The 25756-nt window shown below is 33.9% G+C and overlaps 1 protein-coding gene and 1 pseudogene across 1 annotated transcript; one reads left to right on the plus strand and one right to left on the minus strand.

Moving 5' to 3' along the window:
- The first annotated feature begins 2424 nt into the window (after positions 1-2424).
- LOC141559310 (18S ribosomal RNA) lies at positions 2425-2847 on the plus strand (annotated as a pseudogene).
- A 37-nt stretch (positions 2848-2884) lies between these two features.
- Positions 2885-25177, minus strand: LOC141555008 (L-threonine 3-dehydrogenase, mitochondrial-like). The gene is given in 11 exon segments (XM_074287541.1): positions 2885-3241; positions 4433-4702; positions 6222-6312; positions 7773-7945; positions 8047-8146; positions 8148-8197; positions 11164-11234; positions 14422-14464; positions 16090-16289; positions 18394-18617; positions 24643-25177. Coding segments are annotated over 9 exon segments (1119 nt in total). The 5' UTR covers positions 16271-16289; positions 18394-18617; positions 24643-25177; the 3' UTR covers positions 2885-3101.
- Positions 25178-25756: the final 579 nt, after the last annotated feature.

Raw genomic sequence — 25756 nt, forward strand, 5'->3', positions numbered from 1 at the left:
AGAACTCTGAGCCCATAACCATTTAATAAAGGCATCTGGTCCCTTTTAATAAATATGACCTCAGATTTTCCTCACAATTGAAATGCCCCTTCCTCCAGGGTCTTCCTTTTATAGTGCTTGCTACCAGGATAATAGAGTTAGAACAGGCCAAAAATAGAGTCTGATTGGTGGATAAACTTTGTCCTTGAACTTCCAGGAGGCTCTGCACAAAATATAGAATTCCATTGGTTGACAGACAGACTTGCAAGCAGATTTTAACAAACCTATCTTGACTTACCAAAATTGAGCATCTGGGTCATAAAGGTTGGGCTGATGAGAAAATGTCAAAATACCTTCTCTGAGTCAGCAGTCTGGTGGAAAAGCAGTCCAACCTAGGCAATCAGGGTCATTCATTGGCCAAATACTCATAGCCATTCCTCATATTGGGAAACAAGGCAATAATGAAGGGTGGAGGGCAACAGAATGCCTGGGGAACTTTCTAAATGGGTTTGGTCTCTTGCTTAGCAAGAAAAAGGGTGGAAATTTTTCTAGTTAGTTTCTTATGATTACATAAATGAATTTCTTAGTAAGGCACTTTCTGATTATGTAATATACAGTTTGAGGTTTTTCATAAAAGGCTTTAAATTCTAAAAACAATCATAGGAGCCAGCTCACACTTATGAACCTTTAGAAAATCTGTTCCAGTGGGTGGTAATCAATTCTGAACAAATAATAAGAGAATATTACAATGAGGGGTCTATTCTAATGAACTTTGATTATGTCATTTATTTCTAAATTACCCCCAGCCTTGGCAATCTAATCAAAGAGTTTATCCCCACCCAAACCTGAGTAGAACCCAATGGGGAGGAATTCAGGTTAGTCTAGACTCTTTATGAGGTTGGGTGGAGTCTGACCCTGATTGAAGAGAAAGTTCAACCTTCAATAATAAAATAAAATAAAATAATTTTTAAAATATAAAATAAAACAAATAAAAACTTTTAGAAATAAAACTTTTAAAATAAAATACTACTTCCAGTCTCCACAAATTAGTACTGAGATCAGTTAATGAGGCTTAAGTACTTACTAGGTACTAGTGATAAAACAAAAATGAAACACACCTAGTTCCTAGACTTTGGGGAACTCAGAAATAACAGTTCCTAAAGTACTTTTACATATACATTAAGTCCTAAATAAGATGGGGTAGCAACATATTATAATTTTGGGGTTTTAAGATACAAAAATTAAATTTTGTTTTAAAAATAATTTTTTAAAGTAGCATGCATGGATCAAGTCATTTTTTTTACATGGAATTAATTAGCATGGGTTTAATACACATCTTTTTTCCCCCATTTTTTTCTGAAAAGGAACATGGCATGGTGGAGGATTATTGACTTTGGAATCATGGGACCTAAGTTGGCCTATAATAAAAGTCATTTACTCTTGGAGCCTCAGTTTTGTAAAATGGAGATTATATATGTGTGCATATATATGTGAGTGTGTGTGCATATATGTGTATATATACATATAAAATCAGAATAATACGAATATATTATTTTATAATAAAATTATTATAAAGCTTTTAAACTGATGACCAATAACAATGTATCATTTGCAAGTCTTTTTAAATAGTCTTTGGTGTTTCTAGTTCAAAACAATAAACTGTTTCATCACTTGAAGATTTTTACTTTAACATATAAATGAAATAAACAATCCCATATATTAATTAAACAGTGACACTCTAAGTTCCTGTAAATCAGAACTATTTATCTCAAGGATAATGAAAAACACATGTAAATATCTATCTATATATTCTTTATTTTTCATTAAGAGTCTCAAAGAGACAAATTTGGCAAACAGGAAAGATTCAACGATCCCTTATAACAATACAGATTTTCCCATATGTTAAAATGCATAAGGCCAAGAATTGTTTTTCCATTTAAAGCAGGATTCTTCACAGATCTATACACTAGTATAGAAAAGGAAGTATAGGCCTGCGTTAAGCCATTCATTTTGGCTCTCCCAACGTGTAATAATAATAAGGGTGGGAATTAGGGTTGTTTTAAACAGGATATAGAATATAATTAATCTTGATGAGGTAAAGGCTATAATTAATGATAGTTGGAGAATAATTAGTATAGTTAGGTAGTTTTTTTTCCTGTTAAGGGTTCGTGGGCTAAATGGTTTTGGCTTGAAATTATTATTAGTGGCAAAAGTCAACATGATAGGACTAGAAGAGGTCCTGATAGAGAATCGAGTGAAAAAGATGGGTTGTAGTTGTAACCTAGGTCTGAGCTGTGATACAGAAGGGTTAAGCTTCAAATGCTAATTAAAAAGCTGTGTGTTGTGGTGTTAATTCAGATTCAGGACTTTTTTGAGTATCAGGTTAAAGGGATTAGAGACCCCACTATGCTTAGCCATAAACCAAGGTAATTAAAACAAAGAAATTACTCGCCAGAGAACTATGAGCCACTGCTTAAAACTCAAAGGACTTGGCGGTGCCCTAGACCCTCCTAGAGGAGCCTGTTCTATAATCGATAAACCCCAATACACCTCACCCCTTCTTGCCCAACAGTCTACATGCCGCCATCGTCAGCTCACCCCAATAGGGTTCAAAAGTGAGCAAAATCATGAAACCATAAAAACGTTAAGTCAAGGTGTAGCATATGGAGGGGGAAGTAATGGGCTACATTTTCTACTCTAGAACATAACGGAATGTTTATTGAAATAAAGATATGAAGGAGGATTTAGCAGTAAATTAAGAATAGAGAGCTTAATTGAAAATGGCAATAGGGTGCGCACACACCGTCCGTCACCCTCCTCAACAAAGTAACTTACCAGATCTCCAAAAGATTTGTAGATAGATTTCAATCCACTAATTTGAATGTGAAAAAAATACATCTTAATCATAATATAACTGATTTTCCTTTAATTGCTATATATTTTATTTTAGGCACTTAAAGCATGATTCTCCCAAGGGGATGATAGGAATGCCAGATTGACTGCCAGCGGGGTCTGTGATACACACAAAGATTAAGAACCTCTGTTTTAAAAGGACTGGGAGATTGGTTTGAGAAGTCTTCTACCAAGTATGTGAGCTGGGATTCAGGAACCATTACTTTGGGTTAACTGGCATGAGCAATACTGGACTCAGAGGTATAAAAATTGAACATAGTTGTCACCAGTTCAGGAAGATCATAGTCATGTTTCCACCCCCAATCCTTTCGAGCATTGCTATCATCAAAATTCATCGGCCAACTGTCAGCTAGAATGGAAAAAAATTACAAATCATCAGTATGATAGTGCAAATATGTGCAACATTTATGTGTTATATAAGCCTATTAATAAAATACGGTGCTGCTGCCAATCAGAATTCCTTCTTTCATAGGAACATGAAGACCAAATAATCCATCCTTAATAAGTAGTGATGTACCTTTTTGCTTGAAGACTCCAATAATGGGAGCACCAAACCCTATATAAAAAGGCCATCTTTCTATGTGTGAATCATTCTAACTGAATATATTTTAATAATAAACTAAAATCTGTCTTTATATTTTCCACCCATTGCTCCCAATTCTGCTTTCTGGAGTCAAGTAAAATAAGTCTATTTCTCCTTCCAGATGAACCCTTCTGATACTTTTCTGGATACTCTTCAGCTTACCCACAAGGTCCTTCCTGACACATATCATCTAGAATTGAATGTAATTATCTAGCTGTATTCTAACCAGAGTATAAAAAAAGGAGAACTATTATTTTCCTGTACTGGATAACACATCTCTTAATACTGTCTAAGATTATAGTTCCTCTAGATGTCATATCATGCTGACTTTATAGAGACTAAAACCCTAGAACTTTTTCAAACCAACTAGTGGCTAGCTATAACTTCCTATCATGTAGTTGGGAAGTTGATTTTTTTTTAACCTGTGTAAAACTGTTTTCTTTGGATCATGGTTTTTCCCATCCAATGTTAACTATTTCTTCTCACACTGTTTAGGATAGCAACTCAAAACATGAAACATATTTCTATTTGTTTGTTTAATATACAATTTAATTTAACCATAACCGGCTCTTAAATGTAACAAAATGCAAACCAGTCATTTGAAGTAGTACTAATAATATAGGGAATATATGATTCTAGTCTCAATTTTTTTTCATCATTTTACTTACCTTATATTGTAAAACTTTAGGGAGAAATATCACAGTTGTTACCTTTGACAGGTCATCCTGACTTCAGGGGTGGTGCTCTATCTCTGCACCACACTCCTTCCATCAGCACCTCTAGAAATTAGCTACAATGACCTTGAGAGGATGAACACCGATTTCTACAGCTCTCCACTAACTTAAAACTTAACTGTACCACCTAAAAACCATCTGAGATCCATGTGAAATATGGATAGATAAGTGCTAAAAGCAGAAGCTTAGTTTTGATTATTTTAATAATCACAGGTGTACTTACCTATGGCCTGGCGAACTGTATCTACATTATATGTGACCTGGAGCTCAGGTACATGCTTGACAACTTCCTGTGCCAGCTCTTCAGGGGTAAAACTCATGGCATTAATGTTGTAAGTCCTCATGGAGAGAGAATCTGCAGGAGCTTCCATGATTTCCAGTGTAGCTCTAAGACAGTCATCAATGTACATCATGGGAAGCCGAGTGTTTGGTTTCAAATTACATTGAAACTTGCCACTTTTTATAGCATCATGGAAAATCTGAACTGCATAATCTAAGAGAGAGTCACATTATTTTAGGAGATAAAGGGAAATTTATCTTCTAAAAAAAGTTCATGCTATCATTTAAATATTAAAATTAAAATCTACTTCAAATCACTCACAGAACAACTTATTGTAATATCAAATATATTACCAGGATTCCTGAGAGTCTGATTATACCCATTATTTGATAAACTTAGTCCATAAAAAACAAAACTTTTAATAAACTTCGTAAAATGTCATGTAAAACCAATTTTAATGCAGTATTACATTAATTAGTATAAAATCTGGCTACATTCAAAGAATAGCAGAACTCTAACAATGTCTTTCACACCACTACCAGGTCCCATATGTTTTCAAAAAGTGTGTTTAATTGAAATATTATGGGCAGAATTTGCAAATACACTATAGTTACTAATAGGCTTAAGCTAGATGGGTTCTATTAGTCTCATGTTAAGTATTTTTCCTGGGAGATGACAAATGTAGGCCAAAATATATATATATATATATGAGAGGAAGATTACTGAAAATTATTTGATATTGCTTGAAAAAATAATAAAGTAGACGAGATTTTAAAACAGGACCTAAAATCCAATAAGAATACTAAGGGTTCAATAAACCCAACAAAAACTGATTTTTTTTTTTTAAATAAAAGGCAGAAAATAGATTTAGACTAACATCTCACACTATAAACCACAATAAAACTCACAGAAGAAATAAAGGTCATACTATAACAAATGAGAGAAAAGTAGAAGAATATTTTTAACAATCATATTGACAGTAAAAATTCATAAAAAGAAAGAAAATTATTCATGATAAAACATATCATTGTAACTGTACCCCTAAAAGTGAAATACAACCTAAAAAAACATTGAAATGCCAGCTCATACCCAACCAATTGTACCACAGATGTTAATGAACAGGTGTATACTAATATAATAACAAAACAGGTATATGAATATATTACTAGAAGAACTAAGAACATTTTTCTATCAAGTAGTAAGTAGCCCAACAATGGTATATCACTACATTGTAAGGAACATGAACAATTCAGAGAAATGAGACTTGAACTTATACAGAACACAGAACAAAAAATCCAAGGAATATTTGGAATGATAATCATAATGAAATTGAAGTCAACTTTAAATGACAATAAAACTCAGACTATATTCTAGTTCTAATATTGGCTACAGATGAATTGAGGTTAAAACATAATTCCTTTTTACTAAGGAATGGTAAACTAAAAAAGTGCAAAGCAATATACTCTGTCAAAAATCATATAATACTAGGCTATTTTGTTTAACTATTTTTTAAGTGAAGGAATTTAAAGTGGAGCAGGATATTGCTTAGTGGGAAGTAGCTATTACATGAAAACAAAATATTATCAATGTAAAATTAAGTTCTCTTCATCTTATAGATGACAGTTTTACATTCCCCATGAAAGTTCTGCTACCAAGATAATTTTAATCTTTTAAATGAAAACTTTTTTTAAAAATTTGTTTTGAATACTAAGAAATAGAAGCAAACACTTACCAGTTGTTCCTCCACCAGGGTGGGAATCAGCAGAAATGATTCCAGGATACCTCAGGCACCGGAAGTCTAAACCATATCGGTAATGATAATACTAAGAAAGAAACATAAGAATCTTAAAAACCAAAAAGTTTTAGAGGAAGCTGGCAAAAAAATGACTTACTTTCCTAAGATGATACACAAGAGTCTATATTATTATCCTTTAAAATGTTCTAAATATAATAGTTCAGTTTCATATTCAATCTTCCTTTTCAATTGTTCTTTATATATTAAAATGTTGTGTCAAATTTCTAATAAAGAAAAAAGGAATGTAAAAGCAATTGGAACTCTCTAAAGACTTAACTTTTTTCTATGGTAAATACTAAAATTAAAGCAGTCTATCTTTACATCTTGTTTTCTCAAAAAATTTCTATGATAAATAAAATAACAAGATTAACTTTCTGCAAGTACCCCAAAAAAGAAAAAAGTTTTATAGTAGGAATCTGCCACCTTTTATAAGGAAGGACTAATACCGATTTTCTTGATGTCTAACAATTTATTACTGTGAACTGACAGAATACTGAAAAGGTAAAGTTGCAAACGTAAGCTATGTCAAGAGCTTAGAATCAGAATTTTTAGAGAATCCTAATCTATGTCATTTTGGGTATATGGAGATCATTTTCTTCATACATAAAATGAGAATATTAGATTAAATGACCTCTAAGATCATCCACTTCTTAAGTTTTCCAACTTTATTTATTTATTTATCTATTTATTCATCCATTTATTCATTCATTCATTCATTCATTCATTCATTCATTTATTGCTGAGGCAATTGGAGTTAAATGTCCTGCCCAGGGTCACACAGCTAGGAAGTGCTAAGTGTCTGAGGTCACATTCGAACTCAGGTCCTCCTGACTTCAAGGCTGGTGTTATATCCACTGCACCACCTAGCTGCCCCAAGTTTTCCAACTTTAAATCCTAATAAATTACATATAATATCAGATGTACTCTTTAAAAAAATTGCTACTTCTTGAAAAATAGTAAAATTGTGGAATAGACTAGATAAGAGAATTTAGAATCCAAGAGGCCTATACTGAAGATATACATTTAAGTCTACACACAAGCTTTTATTAACATTAATACTTTATCTTCCTTAAATATGAATCATTAAACATTTAAATACTTCAAAGTTCTTTGATTTATCTCACTAGTGTGTATATTTCCTCCACCAATATAGATCACAACCTAACTATAATTTAGTAAATAATCTTCAAGATTTGCTATAATTCCTCAAAAAAAATTAATTGATTGTATCAACTAACTTAATGAGTAAATTAGCTATGTAAGTTTTTTGATAACATACAGCCTCTTGGACACTTGAAGCTTTTCCAAATTGCTAAACTTATAGCTAGTAAAACTTTTAAGTAACCAAAGTCACCTTCAAACCTAGGAAGCATTGGAAAGGGCTTCAAAAACAATTTAAAATATAAATGGAAAAAAAAAAAAAACCTAAGAAGAAAGTGCTCTAAAGTGTTCTACTCATAGAATATATCTGAGTCAGGCAATACTTACTTCTCCTATGAGCTCTGCATGAACCTTAGACACTCCATACATGGTTCTAGGTCTCTGAATACAGAGATCAGGGGTTGGATTCCGTGGGGAAGAAGGCCCAAAAGCACCAATTGTACTAGGCACAAAGAGTCGCAGACTATGCTCTGCTGCAATGTCCAGGACATTATGCAAACCTGAAACAAATAGTATTTATCAGGATTTAAAGAAACTCCATATGACCAAAGAACTAGAAAAAATGGTCCAATCATATTGGACAAAATCCAAGCAAGCTTACCGGTAATATTTACGGTTCTTGCCAAGGGTACATTCGCTTCCCCAATAGCACTTAGTAAGGCACTATAGTGAATGAGCCATGTGATTCGATTGTTGACTACTAATTTCCCGAAGGTTCTTATAATCCAAGATATCAGAATAAATAAATGGCCCTACAATGGAGGCAGAATTAGTATGTCATGACTGAATCACAAATATTAAAAAGGACCCAAGGACACATCTTGTCTTTTTCTTCATTTTTATTGGGAACCCTTTCACACCCTATAAATTTCCATTGCTAGTTAGTTGTTAGTTTTTTTTATTAAACTCAATATTATGGGTATTTTATTAAAACAATTATCAAGCAGCTCATGATTAATAATGTAGAATGTTTATAGCAGGCGTTTTCTTTCTCAAATGACAGGGAAGAGGAAGAAGGGAGAATAAATAGATTTTTGTTGATTGGAAAAAAATTAAATTTTCTTAAATAATGTGTGAGATGAATAAAAGATTACTGCTTTGCAATTATTATTATCTGCTGCCTAAAACTTCGGAACTTTATTCAATTGAGTTTTCTCAGCTGCCTTTCTCTGCTTCTTCCAAATTTTTCAATAGCAGCATTTATTCTCTTTTCTGTCACTTTTTTCCCCATAGGAAGAAGCATCCTTATCCCTAAACCCTACCTTTGATTTCATCCCATTACCTCCAATCTTTTACGGGATCTTGCTCTAGTAATCTTTCCTTCTTTCACATTTATACTCAAGTCTCTCTTCCACTGGCTCCTTCCCATTCAACATGCTTAGGTCTTCCAAACCCTAAAAGTGTTGTTCTATCCTATTCAGCTACAGTCCCATCTTTTGCTTCTCTTTCACTGATAAACTTCTTGAAAAACCAATCTATATCTCTTTCCTTTACTTCCTCACCATTCATTCACTTAAACCCCTTCAAATCTGACTTTCCTCCCCAACATTTCACTGAAGTTCCCAATGATTTTAAAATAAGGATGCCTTGACTTTTCTGTAGCATCTAAAATGACTGGCTCTCTCCTCCTCCTTTTCTGAATAGTCTTTCTTCTGTCCTGGATCTTCTACTTTCTGTCTCCTCCACTTAATGATTAAGTAGTCATTAAGGAGTCTCCCCAACTACTAAAGATAGGTACTTTAAAAGTGTCTATCCCATCCCTTTTTTCTTATTGGGGAATTATATATATATATATATATATATATATATATATATATATATATATATATATATATATATATATATATATATATCTTTCCCTATCTTTCCCTAAAACCCTGCTAGTCTTTTTGACTTTTCTATTTGTCAGAAGCATCACTCTACCTAGTCTCCCCAGTTCAATATATGTACATATTCTTTCCTTATACTATATCCTTATTCTTTCCCTTGATAATCTGATTACCTTTCTGCATATGATCCCCAAACTTTTTATCTCTAGCCTAGATGCCTCTTTCTGTTTCAGAATGATACTTTAATTGCTTACATAGTACTTCATTCTGATATTCCAAAAACACCTCAAAAAACTGAGTCTATCTTTCCCTAAAACCCTGCTAGTCTTTTTGACTTTTCTATTTATATCAGAAGCATCACTCTCCTAGTCTCCCCAGTTCAAAGTCTTGAGATTTTACTTAATTCTTTCTTTTTCATTACTTCTCATATCCAAGTTCTGTTCAATTTAATTCTACCACTGAAATATTGTCTGTATATATTTCTTATTCCCTATGCCAATATTCTATTTAAGGGAGCCATTACTGCCTGGACTTCTACAATTGACTCCTCATGTATTTTCCCACTTCCACATAATCCCTTTATTTTTTCTTCCCTCCTATTTCTTACAGCGCTTTATCCACACTTCTCTAATGAACTTTTAAACTATATTTTATTGTAATAGTTTGTCATATCCCTGCACCTAATTGTAAGTCATAATCATTTTTATCTTACTCAGAACTTAGCAATATTCAACATGCAGTACTTGATACAGAATAAATAATTGTTGAATTTAATTAAAAAAGGAAAACACAGAATTATTAAATTACTTCAAATGCTGAAACTCTTAGGAAAAAATAGAAGACTGTATACTTGAGTGCAGAAATACATAACTAGAATGAACTAGAAATTCAGAGAAATGCATCTCCTTTCATGGCAAAAATGGGAGACTAGGAATGTGGAATATTTATCTTTTGGTAATATTTAACCCATTTCCTTTCTTCATCTTTATTATAAGGGATGGTCCCTAAGTAGCAAAGGAAAAGGAAAGTAATATTTGGAAATATGGTAATATGAAAACAATAGATATCCAGAAAACTAGAATAATTTTTTCCAAAAAAAAAAAAAAAAAAAAAAAAGTCAAAGAATATAAACAGGTACTTAGTTCATGAAGTGTTAAATCCATTTTCACAGAGTTAAAGAATGAATTTACATGAAAATAGAGAAGATTCAGTTAGTAGTTGATATAAAGACTTCTATGAAGTTAGAGAATGTGGTTATCATAGAATGGAAGTAGACAAAATGTTCGTGTTGAACAGTTTAGGAACCATCAAATCTATAAACAAAATTACTGAGTTTTATGCTTCCTCTGCCATTATTTTATAAAAGAAACTATTTCCTTTTTTTGCCTTTATTTTTACTAAACTCAGATTCTACAAAATAATTTTAATTTAATCAGTTAAAAGAATTAGAGATCATAAAATTCATTAGTTTTTAATCATAAAACTTTACTGAGACTGAACATCAGCCAAGTTCAAAAGAAATGTCTTGTTTTTGTAACACTTAAACAAGCAGCAGTACTACAAAAGAATTTCATAAAATACATAACAAAAATGTGTCAAATTTTCAAGGTCTTTTTATTCTTTTTTTAAAAATTATTTAATAGTTTTTGACATTTTACTTTTGTAAGATTTTGATTTCTATTATTTTGCCTTCTTCAATTTGACATAGGTTATAAATGTACAAATACATTAAACATATTTCACATTAGTCATGTTTCCATTAATTCTTAAAATTAAATTTGTGTCTCAAAATTCCTAGTTCCGTGTGGTTAACCACATAGACCATGAGAGAAAAACTGCCGAATAGCTCCTATTCTCCCCCTCCAAAATGGTCTTGCCAAGTCTCTTACCACTGTAGTAAACATGATCGGGAGGTTTCCTAATGTCAGACAAGATCACATTGTCCTTTCCAAATTGTTTCCTGGAAGGAAAACCAACTAGTTAGCATTGTAAATAAGTATTACAATTCATCTGCCACTCACTATTTTTCTGCCTTCCCCTGAATAACTTAATCATTACCTATCTCAAAGGAGCAAACTATCCTCAATCCCCTATCTTTTATTTTCTCTTTTTCCTCTTCATCATCTTTATCCTATCCATGCCCCATTCCAACCCTATAAACTTTTCCACTGTGCTCTGGAATTTCCATTATTTGGAATTGTTCTTCTTATATCCCATCAACTTGTATTCATTGAGAGCTGGCTTCCCACAGACAAGGTCTATACACTATAATCCTGATGGCCAATCATTACAGAAATATTCTTTTTTCCCTTTGCTTCTACTTCTATCTCTCCTTTTGTCATAATGATTGAACAACCTCACTTTTGATGTTCATTCTATACAAATATTTCACCCCATATGATCATAATGGTTATTACATACTAGCACACTAACACACTAGCACATTTTCAAAAAATCCAGCACCTGACTTCTCTACAACTCCTTGGAGGATTTCAGTTTTCATGAAAATGCTCTTTTATATTCCCTAATCTCCCAGTTCTTCAATTTACTCAAATCCTGTTATTGCATTTCATCTTAGGGATATTAATGCTTTGGATATCATAGCTACTCATAAAATGTTCTACTTTCTCTTCACTCAAAGGAAACTGCTCTCTCCAAAATTACCAACTGTTTTTTAATTATTAGATCTAATGGTGCTTTCTTAGTGTCTCCTCTTCTTTCTTGACCTATAAGCTGTATTTGACACTGCTCGCCATCTTTTTCTTATGGATATTCTTTCCTCTTTGGATTTTTGTGTCACTACCTTTTTTCTGGTTCTCCTACATGTCTTATCACTCCATTTCAATCTCTCTTTTGCTGGCTCATCATAGACATTATGCCTCCATAACTGATCAGTTTCCAAATACTGCCTTTTTCTATCTCTATAATATTTCTCAAATCTGTCCCATTTTTTCTATTTACCCTGTTTTTACCTTAGCACAGGCTTTCATCACCTCTTGCCTTTTGACTACTAGTCTCCTAGTTTGTCTCCCCATTTTAAGTTCTTCACCATTTCAGCGCCTCCACTATGCTGCTGCTAAAATTACCCTTCTTAAACACAAAATCATGTCATTCCCCTAATCAACTAATGAGGAACTTCTAATTACCTTTAGAATAAAATGTAAACTCTTTTCTTTTGGGGGGGGGGAGGTGTAGAGGTATAGAGAGAAAGCTTTTAAAATCCTTTATAACCTGCAACAGCTAAGTAGCCTAGTAGATATTTAGAGTCTGGGTCTAGAGTAAGGAGAACCTGGTTTCAAATCTGATCTCAGACACTTCTAGTTGGTTGACCTGAGCAAGTCACTATCTTTGCATATTCACTGGACAATACTCACTTCCCTGTGTTCCACAGTGGACACAAACTTACCTTCTAACTGTTCCTTTCATATGGCACTCCATCTATAATAATATCCAGTTTGGTTGTCCCTTCACCATCCCTGAAATGCAAGCTTTCCTCACCTCTGGGTCACAGAATCCTGGCCTTCCTTCAAGACACAGTTCAAACATCATCACTATTACACTAAGTCTTTCCTGATTCCAAATGCTAGAATATCCTCTCTCATATCTACCTTTTAATTACATTGTAATTATTTTAAAATTTATTTTATATATTCTTTTACATGTAGATAATGGATCCTCCAATACATTTATTTTATTTTATTATTTTTGGGGAGGCAATTGGGGTTAAGATTTGCCCAAGATCACACAGCTAAGTGTCTGAGGCCAGAACTGAACTCAGATAATACATTCATTTTAATAAGAACTATGAATTTTAAGATCTTTATTCTTTATTAATAATAATTATCTTTATTGATTTTATTATTAATGAAATTTTATTATCCTATTATTTTATTATTAATAATCTTTCTCAATAATAGCTATCATTTATATAGTGCTTTAAGATTTGCAAAGCCCTATGTAACAGTCATATGTATATATAACATATTTAAATATACAAATATTTAAATATCTATAAATTTAAATATATGTAATATAGATTATATAATTTAAGCCTCATAACAATTTTGAAGAAGACTCAATTATTATCCTTATTTTACATATGGGAAAATTGAGGCTCAGAGAAGTTAAGTGAGTTGCCTGGGACACACAGCTAAGGGTTAGGAGGCATTTGAATTTGGATCTTCCTGATTTCAAGTCCATCACTCTGTCCACTCTGCTGCCTAATGACTTCATCTAAAATATTCCATTCCCACTGTGATGAATAAAACCCTCAAAAGACAAGAGTTTCTAGATAATTGGTAACCAATTTGCAAATTAGTGAACCTATAATCAATAAATTAACAATCACCGATTTCTTTTGTCAACCAAAGGTACAAGAAAGTCTGAATCATCTTAAATCAGGTATGCACCTTCTGACAGAATTCCCTTGACAAATGAAAGTCAACCCCAATTGGTGGACATTTAATTTCAGCTGCTCCTCCTGACAACTGCTCTAAAATCTAATGGAAAGGATCAAGGATAGGGAGTTCCTCCCCTAGGCAAAGGTCCAGCCAGACTGGATTCTCTTCTACACAAAAATTATGTTTTGATGTTGGGTGAGGTCCTTGGGAACTAAGAGTAATCTTATCATTCAGCCATGCCCTTAACAGACAGACTTATCTTTTCAGGAGTTGGGTTTTAATAGAAATAGAAGGAAAAGGACAGATTACCGATTAATAATTATTAATATAACATTTTTCTTTTCATTTATTTATTTTTAATAATAGCTTTTTATTTTCAAAATATATGCAGATAGTTTTCAACATTGATCCTTGCAAAACCTTGTGATTCAAATTTTTCTCCCTCTTTCCCCCCAACATTTTCCCCTAAATAGCAAACAATGCAATATATATTAAACATGAGTACTTCTATACATAATATATTAATGTTTCTCACCATGCATAATTATCCAGTTCTACTCTTCCAGCTCCTCTTCTTCCTGCTCTATACCTACATTTTCTTCAAGTCTTTATACTTTCCTTCTTTTTTTTTTTTTTCCATTTAGATAGAAGCAAACCAAAATAACAATATCAAGCAATTTATCTAGGACAATAAACATGAGGAAAAAAATGTTACCTAGCCTGGGTTAATTTCTTAGGTTTCTTTACCTCAAAAGTTTAGCAAGTCCCACACCAAGTTGTCCAAGACCCCCTGAAATGAAGAAGGAAAAATTGAAAATTAAGTTGAAATTCAATCAACTTTTAATTACTCTTGTGTGAAATACATGCATGTTGGTACATTAAAAAGCAATAACCACAGACCTTATCATAGACTTGGTTTAAGTTTGTCAAGCACTTAACATTTATTATTTCATTTGACACTGATATCTACCATGTGAGAAAAATATTAGTTAATATTATTTTAATTTAACATTTAAAGAAATTTCAACTTAGAGAGATTAAGGGACTTGCCAAAACCATGCAAATATTAGAGTTGGGATTTTAACCCAGATCTTCCAGATTCTAAATCCAACTGACCTTGACCCACAATTGACAGAAGAAACAATTCATAACACTTTCTACTTAAAAGAATCTACATTTAAAACACTTATCTCCTCCAATCTAAGGTAAATATCAACCACATAGGTAAACTTGGGAAACTAGTCTAAATTCCTAAACACTTAAGAATGGAAAAGCAAGGAGATCGGGAGTAGAGCAAAAAACGGGACAATCTCCTAGAATGTCATACACATGCACAAAGTGGCATCATTATTTTAAAGCGTTATGATTTTCCAGAATATTATCCAATGTACATTCCAAAGTTAAATATTAAATGTTTTGTCACTGTACAAACAGAAAAGCAATGTTCCTTGTTCTCACTCTAAAAAGGGCAGACAGCCCATATTGGAAGTTTAAGCTTCAGATTAGATGGAAAAAATCAGTAATTCAGAAGGTATGGTAAAGCAATCATTGTATCTTTTTTTGTTAAGCATTTGACAGTATTAAGGACTTTCTTTTCCAGAGCTTCAGAATATGTAGCTGTTGAGAAGGCAGGGGTTACAATAACTCTACAGAGAGTCAGTTGCCAAATAGATGGGAAAGGAGTTGGAGGGAGGTAGTGTCAATTTGGCTTGAGATGCCAGTATAGTGATGAGATTAAAGCTTAACCTGAACCTGCTCCAGGAAGCTAGCTGAGACCAGGCAAAGCAACTGAAGCCAAGTGGAATGAAAGATATTGAGTTTCATTTTGGACTTTTGGAGTTTGAGATTCCTGCAGGACATTTAGTTTGAAATATCAGTTGACAAAGTCAGTGCTGAATTTGGGAGTTAAAAGAATTATAGATTAAGTTTAGCTGGGTTCTTTCCTAATAGTGTGATCCTGGATAGTTTACTTGCCCTTGAATTTCAAATTTCCTCATCTAAAAAATGAGGAATTTGCTTTGTCTATTTCTTAAAATTGCTAAGGAGATCAAATGAGGTGATGTAAATATAAATGTTTTGTGGAGGATGAAGAATGTGTTCATTTTGTTAATGTTTAGTGATGTCTGACTCTTCATAACCCTATTTGGGGTTTCCTTGACAAAGATACCAGAATGCTTTGCCATTTCCTTCTCTAGCTCATTTTACAGATGAGAAAACTGAGGCAAATAAAGTTGATTCATTTGCCCAGGTCACAGGAAGTATCTCAGGCCAAATTTGAACTCAGGAAAATGACTTCAGACCTGGCACTTTATTCACTGCACCATCTAACTATACCCCAGAATGTGGGGGAAATATTAAATATATAGTAATATACAAATGCCAAACAAGAATAAAACAAAAGTTCTCAAAACCAACCTGTTATTAGTACTCGTGGATGCTCTTTATCAGAAAAAGGTACCAAATGAAAACTGGCATCAGATGGAACTTGGCGAGGTGAAATAGCCAGAAACCGAACAGGCACAATGGCAGTCGGACATCCACAAATAGGTCTTTGTAGCACCTGGCTGACCACTCGATGCAGCAAAGGAACTGGCATTTTTGCTTTTCAAGTATCCCTGTGAGAAGAAGCAGAATTGGTAAATATCACAGACACTTTCAATTAATACTTATTTAGCTATTGGCCTAGGATAATTTGCTCAATCACTGCCCAGAACCTAAAAACTAATTTATTAGGAGTTTAAAGGATTGGAGGTTTATCATAAAATATCATATGCTAACCACAAAAAGGGGGGTCAAAGTGTAATGGGTCACTATATGAGGAGTTAGGACTTAAAGTTACACAAAGGGGATTAAATAGATCCTTTGACTTGAAACTTATTTTTTCCAATTTGTCAGTTCCTCTCAAACATTAAATCTGAGTTAGTAAATGTTGAATAGTCACAAAAAAAAAACCTAATAAGGAATGCTACAGGATAAAACCGTCTCAAATATCTTACCTCTTAATCATCTCCCCCCCCCCCTAAAAAGGGAAACTTGCTTAAAGCACAAACATTATTCCTTTAATGGAAAAATAAACAGATGGGTTTATGAAAAGATTCATATGCTTAAGGGATATGTGAATATTTTTACTGCTACATCCTAGAAATAGACTTCTGCATACTACAAAGACATTTTCTCATCCTTTCTAATAAATATACTTGAGTTTTAAATTCCCATTCAGACTGTATTTATATGTATAAAATAATTAAACTATTTCATGACTAATCCAATAATTCAGTCTATTTTAATTCTCAGTGCCAGTAGTGATATAAAGACAGAGAAAAATTATCAACTAAGCCATGCTACTTATTTCAGTGTCTTTCATACTAAGATTTTGGCAGTAGCAAATTATATATTACATATGGGAAAGATTGTTTTTATAGATTTTTGGATCGTTATTTCCTATTCAAAAATGTAATTAACTATAAATATTTCAACTAAAAATTTATACAGCAATCATAATCCCAAATCATTTCATCCACTATTAGTCTTTCTACCAAATAAAGATTGAACTATATAAGGCATTTGATCTGAATCCACACAAAAGGCTAAAAGGGAATTTGTGCTCTATGGCTTTTAACATGGTAGTGATATGACTAAAATTAATGAGGTAAAATCTTTTTGTTTTCAGTTAAGAAAAAAAATCACATTTTCCTAGTGGCAACTTGCTATAACAGCAAAATATGAACCTTTGAGGTACAAGCCAACTTTTTTTCAAAGTTAATTCTAGTTCCATTTAGTCCCTTCTTCCTGTAGCCTCTCCTGAAAAGGTTACCTTTAAAAAATCATGTAATTTAATCTACAAAGAATAAAAAAAAACTGCACATAATTTAAGCAAAGTCCTACATGAACACCTTTCATAACAAAATTTATTTTGTAAGTTTAAGATACACTATGCTACAATATGAATTCAAGAATGTATGATTTGTCAGAATTTTAACCATTCTGGCTTTACCTTTATTTCTTCTGCAATGATGGCAATACTGACAAGAGGGAAAGATTTGTGTAAGTTAACTACAAATTGGACTAATCAGAATTTTAGAGTGAGAAATTGCCTATACTAAAGGAAAAAGGAGTTGAAATATTAAATGTTTAATTAAAGTTAATTTACTATATTATCTGAAAAAAATCAAAATAATCAAGTAAAAGTTATTTTTTCACAAATAAATGGGCATTTATTGAAACAGAATTTTTAAAAAGTTTTTTATTAAACTGATTTGAGTTAAAAAAAAAAAAAGGAGGGGGGAAAGACCAAGGCTTCCAATAGTCAAATGAAAGTGGTCCTATATTCTCAAATGTTTACATATAAAAGTCAAATTCTAAACTTGTATTAGTTCCTTTTAGAATAAAAGGGGTTATAATAGTGATACTAAATCTAGTCTTATTAACATATGCATACCAAATATACATAAACAAGTACTTTGAAAGTCAAAATATGAATATATTCACATATACCATAAAGTCAACAACTGCCCCTTCCTAATATTCCCAACAAACCTGCTATGTGTCAGTACTTTTTCCTCAGTTGAGAAAACTCTGTACTATGGGATTTTTACTGCAAGCTCTTTCAATAGCCAAATTGCCCAGGATTCTTTACATCTGCTTCATAGAATCCCTCATTTCCTTTAAAACACAACTAAAGCAGTACCTTCTATACAAAATGTTTCTTGAGACCTTCACCTGTGAATTCTGGCTCCTGCTCCAATGTTCTCTCGTTCTCTCCTCTCTTCTCTTCTCTTCTCTTCTCTTCTCTTCTCTTCTCTTCTCTTCTCTTCTCTTCTCTTCTCTTCTCTTCTCTTCTCTTCTCTTCTCTTCTCTTCTCTTCTCTCTCTCTTCTCTCTCTCTTCTCTCTCTCTTCTCTCTCTCTTCTCTCTCTCTCATATGTATTTATCTTCTATTTGCACCTATAAAATCTAGTCTGTAAATACTTGTACATGATCTATCTCCTAAAAGAATGAAGGCTTGAAAGTAGGGATTTTTTTTATCTGTATCCCCAATATTTGCCTGACTCACAGCAGATGCTTAATAAATAAGGGTTGACTGCATTTTCCAACAGCCAATTTATGGCTTATAATGGAAGAGGTTCTACAAACTATAGTTGCTAAAGAAGTTAGCCTAAATTCTTGTTTCATCTACAATGCTAGTGCTAAGAACAGAAAAACTTCCAAATGAGTAGAAAACTCCAATAAATATTCAACATAAAACCACAAAATTTTGTATAAAAATTGTTTTAGAAGTCAGCTCAAATTTTAATCTATTGATTCCTTTTACAACACTAGCTCATCATAAATCCAGCAATTAAAATACTCCATTTATACAGTCTGAACTTTCCATTAAAAATCATATATTGCTGTGCTGCTGGTAAGAAAATTGAGAAAACTGTATTCACCTTGGTCAGCTAATTCTTAAGGATCCTGTATCCTGCCAACTTCAACTTAGTAATAATTGAGCAAAAACGTGATCTATGCTGCCCCTTGGTGGAAAGATAGGCAAAAGATGTCAATGTGGATTTAAAAATTATTCACACATGCACAATGTAATTTTATATTATAGTATTATAGCATACACTTATATGAACCACAAATTGTTTTTTAATTTACTTGAAGTAAACAAACCTTCCTTTTATGCAACTCATTTACAAACAGGATTTAAGTCACAAAATCCACCAAATCTTGTAAGTAAAAAGTACTCCTAATAATGATCCAAGTTGCATTTTTCCAGAACTATGTTTATAAGATCTCAAAAAATGAATGACATAAACTACAATAGTAAGTCTACCTCAGCATGGTATGACAATTACTTCCTTCAAAAACTTCAAGCTTTAAAAGAGTAAGTCAATTCTACAAACAATAACAACATAAACAAACCTTTTTTCATTTTTTAACTATTTTAATATTTAGCAGCTTTTTTTTTTTTTTAATGAGGCTGGGGTTAAGTGACTTGCCCAGGGTCACACAGCTAGGAAGTATTAAGAGTCTGAGATCACACTTGAACTCGGGTCCTCCTGAATTCAGGGCTGGTGCTCTATCCACTTCACCACCTAGCTGCCCCAAAATTCAGCAGTTCTTAACCTAAGATCTGGGAATTTTTGAAAAATAATTTTGGTAGCTTATTTCAGCAAATTGGTTACTTTTATAGAAAGAAAATTATAATATTGTATATTTTCATATGTTTTGTATATTGTGCATCACATGAATATTATATACAAAATATTATAATATTATGTATTTTTTAATGCACTTAAACACATTATTCTGAGAAGGAATCCACTGACTGCTAAAGGTCAATAAAGCAAAAAGAGCTTCTGGTTTGTTTGACTACTTTTTTTTTTTTTTTTTTTTTTTTTTTTTTTTTTGAGGTAATTGGTGTGATTTACTCCAGGTGACACAACTAATAAATACCTGAATCTGGATTTGAACTCAGATCTTCCTGACTTCATCCTTTGCTCCACCCAGCTGATCCAAGTTGCTCTTTTAAATAGATTCCAAAGCAGTGGCTGTGGAGGATTAATTAAACAGCTTTCTTATCCCCCTAGCTCTCTTGGCATTTTTAAAAGTTTCCCAAATATATTTCACTACAATTGGCCTTAATATAATTGAATGTCCTTGCAAATGGGAAAATAATATTAGAATAGGAATTGTAAGTTACAAGTCACTCTGTTGTAGGACTGTCTCTGGACAAATTTAAATTGTGGAAATTTTATGAACCAGCAGGGTAGTTTTAACTCACTTTATTTGTTCAGTTATTGTTATTTATAAGACTTGTGATGCATAAGAGCACACTTTCATTAAACTTTTAATATTTGTTTCTTCCTCCCAAACATACTCTTAAAAAAATTAATGGTTTAGAAGCTATTGTCCAAAAATAAATTTAGAAAGAATTTATTATTCACTTTTTTTGAAATAATGAGAAACTTCAATAATTTGCCTTTTAATCTAAGTCTAAATTTTCTTTAGCAGACAATAGTAAAATAAGGAGACTTTATTAAAGTCACATGGATAAAAGATGGGGGTGTTTTATATATAGGATGCAGAAAATTTGTATCTTCAAATTCTGCTACTTTCCTCATCTCAAGTTTTAGTTTTAATCATAATATGAATGACACAGTTCTATGAAGCACCCACAATTTAATAATGCAATGAACTGACTGAGCATTCAGCTGTAAAATTCAAGATATCTGTGTTATACCTTGTAGTATTGAATAAGCCATGTACAGGAAGAGTCCAGTCCATGTATTACTTGAGACCTGCTCTCTATAAGGGGAACAATTCAAAGCATTGGCTCACTACCTCCTTTAACAATGGATGAAAGACATACTGTAGATAAATTTAAGATAGTCTTGATGGAGAATGCTTGGGTCAGGAACAAGACATTACAATTATACTATTTATTTAATTAATGTTCCAAGTCAGATCTGGAACTCATCCAGACAATCTTTAGCAATGTGAATAGAAAGCTCAGGTGTTCATTTTTCAAGCTCTTTGTCCTTTCCTTCTGTTGCATGCATTCTATTGTAGAATACAAAACAAATATCTTGATATTGGTAAGAATCACAACTATGCTATTTACAATTCTGTTTTCATAAATACTTTGCTATTGATAATTTCTATTATTGAGGACACTGTTACAATAAATAATCTTGTTATTGCTAGTTAAGGTGAAACTTAAATGTCATATGGTCTATGTATTAACCCTGGAGTGTATATGGATTTTACCAGGTAGCTGGTGTTAATGTAATAGTATCTTAAAGAGTATATAAAGCCTAGCTCTCAGATTTATAAAAGAAGATTGCAAAGCATCTCTTCTGCCTGGCCTCAGATATTCACAGATTCACACTCTCAGTATTCACTGGAGCTGAACTCCAATAATATCTAGAGTAAAAAAAAAAAAAAAAAAAAAAAGCTGATTTCAAAGATTTAGTTCTGAATCCAAATCAAATTCATTTATTAATTACTAATATTAGAGTTCAGAGAATAATATAATAAAATGTAGCCATAACTGTTTTCTGGTTGCTTTCACCTTTCCAAATCACAAATATTTTGATTCCTCATGTACATTTCAAAAAATTGATATAATTAAAAAAAAAACTTTGCCACATCCCAGATTGTTAGCATTTACTATGTTTTTACATCTTACAGTACCCCAAGCACCCAAAAAACATTAATACATAGCCCCCAAATCATGAATATTATTTTCTACAAAATAATGCAACAGAAGGAAATGACAAAGAGCTTGAAAAATGAACATCTGAACTTCCTATTCATATTGCTAAAGATTCCCTGGATGAGTTCCAGGTCTGACCTGGAACATTAATTTAGAGAATGATTCTTTTGATATCAATACTATCCAGATACAATATAGGTTCTACCTTTTCTTCTATCCTTTTAGCCATCAATGCTGATTTTTATTGTTGTTGTTCAGTCCTTTTGTTTCAGTGTCTGATTCTTCTGTGAGCCCATTGGGGGTTTTCTTGGCAAAGATACTGGAGTGGTTTGCCATTTCCTTCTTCAGCTTATTTTTACAGATGAGGAAACTGAGGTAAACAGGATTATGATTTGCCCAGGGTTCTAGTTAAGTATCTGAGGTTGGATTTGAAATTGGATCTTCCGCTCCAGGCCTGACAATCTATTCATTGTGCCACATACCTGCTAATTTTCTAAGTGCTTAGTAAGTTACTTGCTGAAATGATAACCTATGAATAATCAGTTTAAAGAACTCCTATTTTTTTTTTTAGTTTAGCTTGAAAATCCCTCTTATACTTTTTTATTAAAGCTTTTTATTTTCAAAACATGCATGGATAATTTTTCAACATTAACCCTTGCAAAACTTTGTGTTCCAATTTCCCCCTCTTCTTCCCTCCTCCCCTAGATGGCAAATAATCCAAAATATATTAAATATGTTAAGTCCAATATATGCATACATAATTATTTAATTATCTTGCCGCACAAGAAAAATAAGATCAAAAAGGAAAAAAAGTGAGAAAGAAAATAAAATTCAAGCAAACAACAAAAAGTGAAAATGCTATGTTGTGATCCATACTCAGTACCCACAGTCCTCTCTTTGGGTGGGACAGATGTCTCTCCTCACACAAGATCACTGGAACTAGCATCAATCATCTCATTGTTCAAAAGAGTCTCATCCATCAGAACTGATCATCATACTGAGTGAAATGAATAGAACCAGAAGATCGCTGTACACTTCAATACTGTATGAGGATGTATTCTGATGGAAGTGGAAATCTTCAACATAAAGAAAATCCAACTCACTTCCAGTTGATCAATGATGGACAGAAATAACTACACCCAGAGAAGGAACACTGGGAAGTGAATGTAAATTGTTAGCACTACTGTCTATCTACCCAGGTTACTTACACCTTCGGAAGCTAATACTTAATGTGCAACAAAAAAATGATATTTACACACATATATTGTATCTAGGTTATATTGTAACACATGTAAAATGTATGGGATTGCCTGTCATCTAGGGGAGGGAGTGGAGGGAGGGAGGGGATAATTTGGAAAAATGAATACAAGGGATAATGTTATAAAAAATTATTCATGCATATATACTGTCAAAAATTATAAATAAATAAAATTTAAAAAAAAAGAACTGATCATCATATAATCTTCTTGTTGCTGTATACAATGATCTCCTGGTTCTGTTCATTTCACTCAGCATCAGTTGGTTTAAGTCTCTCCAGGCCTTTCTGAAATCGTCCTGCTGGTCATTTCTTACAGAACAATAATATTCCACAACATTCATATACCTGATGGGCATCCATTCAGTTTCCAGTTTCTGGCCACTATAAAAAGGGCTGCGACAAACATTTTTGCACGTGGGTCCCTTTCCTTCCTTTAAGATCTCTTTGGGCTATATAGCTTGAAAATCTTTGAAGTTACTTTAAATGCAATTAATTTTCTTAATTATCCTTGGTGATAAAAGTTTACTGAGTACCCAGGAGCCGCCCAGTGTGCGAAGATATCAAATGTGACGTTTTGGCCTCTTCCTCCCAAAAAAGTTCATTGACAGGGGTGAGATACCCACGTTCACCTATTACATCTAGGTTTAAGGACGAAAGGCCACTATCCTACCACTATACTACCACGTGAGGCCGCACCTCCTGAGAGCAGAAGGAAAAAACCAAGGAGTTGAAGAAGGAAAACACTGCCAAAAGGAGTTAGATTCCTCATCTGTAAAAGAAGGAAGTGCACTAGGTAACACCTGGAGTTCCAGCAAGCTCCATGAGGGAGGAGGGAGGGGCAGGAGTCGGTGACCAGGAGACTAGAGCCTCAGACACCTAACCACAGAATGAGCGCCCACTCCTCAGTTGCGTTAAGTCATTTCAGTCCTGTCCCACTTTTCGTGACCCTATTTGGGGTGTTCTCAATAAAGATACAGGAGTGGTGTGCCAATTCCTTGCCAACTTTCTCAGTTTATCTCCCTGTAAAATGGGGACAGAAACCAATCTTCTGCAAAGGGCCGTTTTAAAGAGACTCCCACGACCTCCAAAGAGACTACGCGCCTAGTTAGACTGCTCTCGTTCTGCTATGGGTAAGCCAGCTAGCCCGGGATAGTTTTATTTAAGAGTGGACTTCTTTTCTCTCTTTCCGGTGTAAGAACACTGGAAGGATGGAGGCGCTTCTGACCGCTCCCTTGGCTAGGGCGTGGGCGTTTTGGGGAGCCCGAGTGTCTCCAGGTCTGAGAGTACAGCCAGATAGAAGTCAGCCCCGCCCGCAGTCCGGTTCGGAGACAGCGCGAGCTCCCGAGACCCCTAACGCAGCTTCTCCCCTAGCCCAGCACCCTGCACCTGCAGAAACAGCCCCGGGAACGCTCTCCTGAAAAGGCAGGCGTTGAAACTTGGTCCAAAGACGCTCAGGGTCCCTACCTTTTGTAGACCATCGCTCGGGACTGGGAGTATTCAAAACCCACCTTCTCAGCCTGTCTCTTTGGACGCCGCTGCCTCCCTCGCCAGATGCTCTAGAAAATATTTGGATTCGCTACGTCCACCTTGTCGGCCAGTCCTTTTCTACGCTGCCCTCTCCCCAGCCAGGAGTTCCAGCGATAGGATTCGGGGGTGGGACCACTTGCTCCGCCACGAGAAGCCGCGCAGCTCGGAAGATGAAGCGAGGGTCTCCGGCCGCGCTCCTCCTGCTAAGTTTTCCCTCACCTACCCGTCCCCGCAGTCTTTCTCCCGGCCCCCAATCTTCTCTGGGGGCAGACCTACCACGGGCGTGACGGGGCACTTACACCTGCTCACTATTTGTCCTTGCGCAGCGTGTGGGGACTGAAGACTGGTTTTCGGGAGTCACCTTCCCTGCCCCACCTGGTTTCTTACAATTGGGAGGAACCATCGACGTGTTCTAGCCCAACCTCCCCTCCCCTGTACACAAAAATCCCTTGAAAGAGGTTTATGCGTTCTCTGCGTGGATACTTCCAGTGATAGAGCTCACTATTCAAGAACGAGTCCGTTTCCATATCTGAATTTATCTCCAATTTATCCTGTATCCTGTTTGTACGTAGTTGTTTTCATGTGTCCCCCATTAAATTGTGAGCTCTTTGAAGGTAAGAACTATCTTTTGCTTTTCTTTGCATTCCCATTGTACCATTGTATTGGTACAATGAGGTGCCTGCACATATTAAGTGTTTAATAAATCCTTTCCCACAAGACAGTTAAAAAAAAAAAAAAAAAGTTCTTTTTCCTCATCTGCTGCTTTGTAAATTCCACTGATCGGTCAAATTTGTCTTGTGGGACCTAGAAGAAGAAAAAAAAAAAAAAGTCACGTCCCTCTTGACATGACATCTCTTCAGATATTTGAAGTTGTGGATCGAGATCCTGACTTTACTTCATCTTTCTTACTTTAGGCAATTACTGAATATCAAAGCAGGGCAAAAAGCCTCTTCCCTCAGGGAGCTCGGTTTTTTTGTTTGTGTATTTATTGTTGTTGTTTTCTAGTTGTACGTGTACATTAATTTTTAATACACATTTCTTTATAAAACGTGTTGAGAAAAAAATCAGAGTAAAAGAGAAAAACCTTGAGGAAGA

This window comes from Sminthopsis crassicaudata, chromosome 2 (genome assembly GCF_048593235.1).
Source record: "Sminthopsis crassicaudata isolate SCR6 chromosome 2, ASM4859323v1, whole genome shotgun sequence".
NCBI lineage: Eukaryota > Metazoa > Chordata > Mammalia > Dasyuromorphia > Dasyuridae > Sminthopsis > Sminthopsis crassicaudata.